Source organism: Nanorana parkeri, unplaced genomic scaffold (assembly GCF_000935625.1).
Source record: "Nanorana parkeri isolate BGI_ZX_2015 unplaced genomic scaffold, ASM93562v1 scaffold2339, whole genome shotgun sequence".
NCBI lineage: Eukaryota > Metazoa > Chordata > Amphibia > Anura > Dicroglossidae > Nanorana > Nanorana parkeri.
The window spans coordinates 122,508-127,129 of record NW_017308607.1 but is presented as its reverse complement, the minus strand read 5'-3'; the positions used below and the strand labels follow the sequence as shown (position 1 = coordinate 127,129).

The 4,622-nt window shown below is 53.9% G+C and overlaps 1 protein-coding gene across 1 annotated transcript in view; it reads left to right on the top strand.

Annotated features, from left to right (window-relative positions):
- The first annotated feature begins 3,568 nt into the window (after nucleotides 1–3,568).
- PGS1 (phosphatidylglycerophosphate synthase 1) overlaps nucleotides 3,569–4,622 on the top strand; it is a 73,782-nt gene continuing 72,728 nt past the window's right edge. The window contains 1 exon segment of the mRNA XM_018573334.1: nucleotides 3,569–3,696. Within this exon segment, the coding sequence (XP_018428836.1) occupies nucleotides 3,599–3,696 (98 nt within the window). The 5' untranslated portion in view covers nucleotides 3,569–3,598.

Genomic DNA, 4,622 nt, shown 5'->3' with positions numbered 1-4,622 from the left:
TGGAAAAAGAAATGAGGGGCAGCGGTGGCATCAGGATGGGTGTCACCCGGTGCGACCGCTGCGCATGCGTTAGGACTAGGGTTGCCACCTGTACAGGATTCGCCCGCACAGTGCTGGTTTTGAATGCCGTGTCCGGGTTTCATGGCAGCTGAGAACCGGACACAAGATGTCAGGCAGACGGGGGCAACCAAAATTAAGATAGGGGCTACTGGCCCCCCACTGAAAATAGTCTCAACTCTGATATTTACATATGAATGGGCAGAGCTATTTACATATGAATGGGCAGAGCTATTTACATATGAATGGGCAGAGCTATTTACATATGAATGGGCAGAGCTATTTACATATGAATGGGCAGAGCTATTTACATATGAATGGGCAGAGCTATTTACATATGAATGGGCGGAGCTATTTACACATGAATAAGCCACGGCTCATTATCCCCCCAAAAATGTATGTGCGTTGCTTGAGTGTTCGGGTTTCGCTTGTGGAAAAGGTGGCAACCCCGGAACAGGAGCGTTGTCACCTCAAGACATGAGCATTGTCACCCCATTACAGGAGCATGGTTACCCCAGGACAGGAGCATTGTCACCCCATTACAGGAGCATGGTTACCCCAGGACAGGAGCATTGTCACCCCATTACAGGAGCATGGTTACCCCAGTACAGGAGCATGGTTACCCCAGGACAGGAGCATTGTCACCCCATTACAGGAGCATGGTTACCCCATTACAGGAGCGTTGTCACCCCAGGACAGGAGCATGGTTACCCCATTACAGGAGTGTTGTCACACCATTACAGGAGCATGGTTACCCCAGGACAGGAGCGTTGTCACCCCATTAAAGGAGCGTTGTCACCCCAGGACAGGAAGTCTGTTACTGGCAGGATCACCGGGTGGAAATAAAGGAAAAGATCCCTAAAAAAGAAAACAAATACGCTGTTAGCATTTCATTTCGGAACGTTCTGATCATTATTTGGGGGTTCTGATCAATTCTAACCGCAGTGGCAGAAAAAATAAATGGGACTCGGAGAGGGATGGAAAGTCTTTCCGGAGCGGATGAAATTCTAGCAGTAAATTAGGTTTTTTTGTTCAGGAAACTCCGGTCGTTCCAAAAATTAAAAAAACAAACGACATTTGGAGCGCGTTTCGTCGATTCTCCGATTGGCGTCATTGAATGTTCTGACCCGATTTCTCCTCTGAACGTCCCCCATCGTCTGCCGCCAGGACACATCCAGGGCCCGGAATGCTGCAACGCGTCACATTGTTTCCTCTTCAGATACATTTACAATAAAATGACCATTTCCAGGAAGTCTCATAAAAGTTTCTTTTTTTGGGTGGGAAGCGCGATAACGAGAGAACTTTGACCTCGGCGGCGTGTTTATGGCCGGGGAGACGTGTTGTAAATCTTCCATTTATGACACGCGTGTACAATCGCGGCACAGATATGGAGGAATGGTGATCCGGCGCATCGTACATTCCCGGGAAAGGAATGTTTTTTTCTGTATGTTCGGATCCTTCTGGGAATCACAATGGCGCGCCGCACGCTCTCGGCCTCTGATTGGTCGCGCTATTGTGGTGAGGGACACTTCTCAAGTATTGTCTGTTCTAGGAAATCAGATTAGCACCTTCCCGACCGGCCCATGCGCGGCGGCACGAAGGTGGGCTTTAACACTGCCGCGTTCTGTGCTATAGGCGCGCTTATTGTGAGTGCCCAGCGGGGACCAGTCTGCCGCCAGCAGCTCCCGGCAGGGCCGAATTTCCCACAAGGCCAACCAAGGTCCGGTCTCGGGCAGCAGGGAGTAGAGGGGCTGCAGGGAGTAGAGGGGGCAGCAGGGAGTAGAGGGGGCAGCAGGGAGAAGAGGGGGCAGCAGGGAGAAGAGGGGGCAGCAGGGAGTAGAGGGGCTGCAGGGAGTAGAGGGGGCAGCGAGGAGTAGAGGGGCAGCAGGGAGCATCTCTTTTGGATCACCTGGGGGCCCTCAGCAGGCAGAGCAGCATGTTTGCAGTGTGCCTGCCAAGGCGTCCCAGGTTGCAATGAGCCGGGCGGAGAGCTGTGTGAGGGCCGCTCTTAGCAACCTGGGGCTCTCTGGTTGGTGTCCCACTCAGCTCCGGGCAACCAGTGACATTATTGGTTGCCAGGAGCTGAGCGGGACGCCAGCCAGAGGGCGCTAGTAAGACTTACAACATGCCGGTTCTGCCTGCAGCCCCTCCCCCTGCCCCACCGGTAACCAATGACGTCGCTGTTTCTCAGGAACTGAGTGGGACGCCAGCCAGATTTACAATATGCCAGCCCCCCCCGGCAACGGGTGACGTCACTGGTTGCCAGGGGCCTGGCGGGATGCCGACCAGTGCTGGGTGGGGGGAGGGTGCAGAGGCCCCCTACCTGTTAGCGTGCACACCAGCACCCTCCCTTCCCCCGTCTCAGGCTAGGGACACCCCTGCTTCCTCCTCATCTGTATAACACGGGAGGGGAGAAAGTGTTCTGTAGTTCACAGCGCAAACTTGTAACGATGTTAACAGGAGCGCAGGACGTTATGGACTCACCGGATTTCTGTCAGGATCAAGTTTTTTTTTTTTTTTGGCATTTCTTTCAAAAAAAGCTTTCAGTGGTAAATGATTGGCAGGGTTTAAATTCTTAAAGGGCCAGCGGCAGAGGTACATTTCAAGGCACTGAAATCTGCAGGGACAGAGTGACTTCAGCCGCCCTCCCAAAAGGTGTGTTGCGGCTCCGCCCACTACATGGCTACAGAAGTCACCAGGCACATGTAGGGGGTCGCAGCATGCGCACACAGATCAGCCTCTGCTGCATCCTCTCACCTTGTTACAGCGTTGGGCTACATTCACGCGACTCTCCTGCGATGTGAATGAGTTTCGGCGTGTAAGGAGCAGTCCGGAATTCTTCCCATGGGTACAAGTGTAAACTTTTCATTGACTGAGGCCTAGTGTTCTATATGGGGCAAAGCGGGGGGAGGATATATAGGACAGGTGCGATGGTAAAGGGAGGGGGAGGTGTGATGGTAAAGGGAGGGGGAGGGGAGGTGCGATGGTAAAGCGAGGGGGAGGACAGGTAGCATAGCGCAGCCTTTCTCAACCAAGGTGCCTCGGCATCCTGGTGTGCCTTCTGGCATGCTCTGGGGGCGCCTTAGGTGGACATGCTGCACACCTACACGCATGTTCCAAGTGCGTATAGGGCAGGCGTGAAAAACGTTCGGCAACGTGCTGGCGTTTACACGCGTATACATCCGTACAGCGTTTGTGAGAGTCTACTTCTATAACATTCCATTAAATCTATGCACCCACATTTTTGTTGTCACCAGAACAGAAACAGATTGGAATTCTTCCAAGGGGGACACTAGTTCTCCTGACCACCAGGGTGATATCCCCCTATGGCAATAAGTATTACCCACAAACCCCCCGGCCTGGGTCACCCCATTTCTAGCACCCCCTTCCCCCGTATACTGCCTCCCCTTATTGTTGATATCATGTCATTCAGAGCCCGTCTGCCACGTGTGTACAGCCAACAGAAGTCACGTGGTTTCCTAACCGGCGAACCCACCCACACCGAGGGGCGGGGCTGCAGATTCGTTAGTTTCCGGCCAAGATGGCGGCGCCCGCTTTGCTGTGGAGGAGGCTGAGGGGACCCGGGCTTCTGGCGCTGCTGGCCCGGCTGTGTGATCGAAACCGTGACCGGAGGGGCAGGTATGGGCCGGCGGAGGCCGCTGTGGAGCCTGTTATGTTACCTGCCTGTCTGTGTGCCCTGAGGTCTGGCAATGCCAACTCACCTGGCTGTCCTGTCATCTGTATGTCATTACAGGCGGGGCCCCTGTACTCGGTGTGGGGTGATTACACGGCGCTGGACACGTAGATTTTATGGTTGGCAGTGCCCATTCCCGCTCTCAGGCATTGGCATACAGTGCTAGCGGTGCCCATGTCATATAATACATGGCTGGCGGTGCCCATGTCATATAATACATGGCTGGCGGTGCCCGTGTCATATAATACATGGCTGGAGGTGCCCGTGTCACATAATACAAGGCTGGCGGTGCCCATGTCATCTAATACATGGCTGGCGGTGCCCGTGTCATCTAATACATGGCTGGCGGTGCCCGTGTCATATAATACATGGCTGGAGGTGCCCGTGTCATATACATGGCTGGCGGTGCCCATGTTATATAATACGTGGCTGGAGGTGCCCATGTCAGCGTTCTCTATGTCCTGGGGATGTTATGCTGGCAGTGCCTGTGTGCGCTCTCCTACATTCTCCCATGGACACCTCACATGCTGGGTGGGTAGCGGTGCCCGTGTAGCATAGATATCACATGTATTCACTGTGGGCAGTTGCTTGGGTCAGTTGTATGATGTATGTCAGGTACACGGGGTTGACCAGTCATGCATTCTCTGTACATGTAGTGCTGGCGCGGTGCGTTCTTCCTCCGTGTGCCGGGTGTATTGTGTTGGCAGAGGAGATATTTGTGACACGTCAGAGCCGTGGGACGGGCAGCGGTGAACGCGTGTATTCGGACCCTGTATGCCGGGCACATTGCCGGCAGTGCCCTCCCACCGGATATTTGTTACACGCTAGAGATATGATTCAGGTGATGCTCATGTTACCTGCACACCATAGG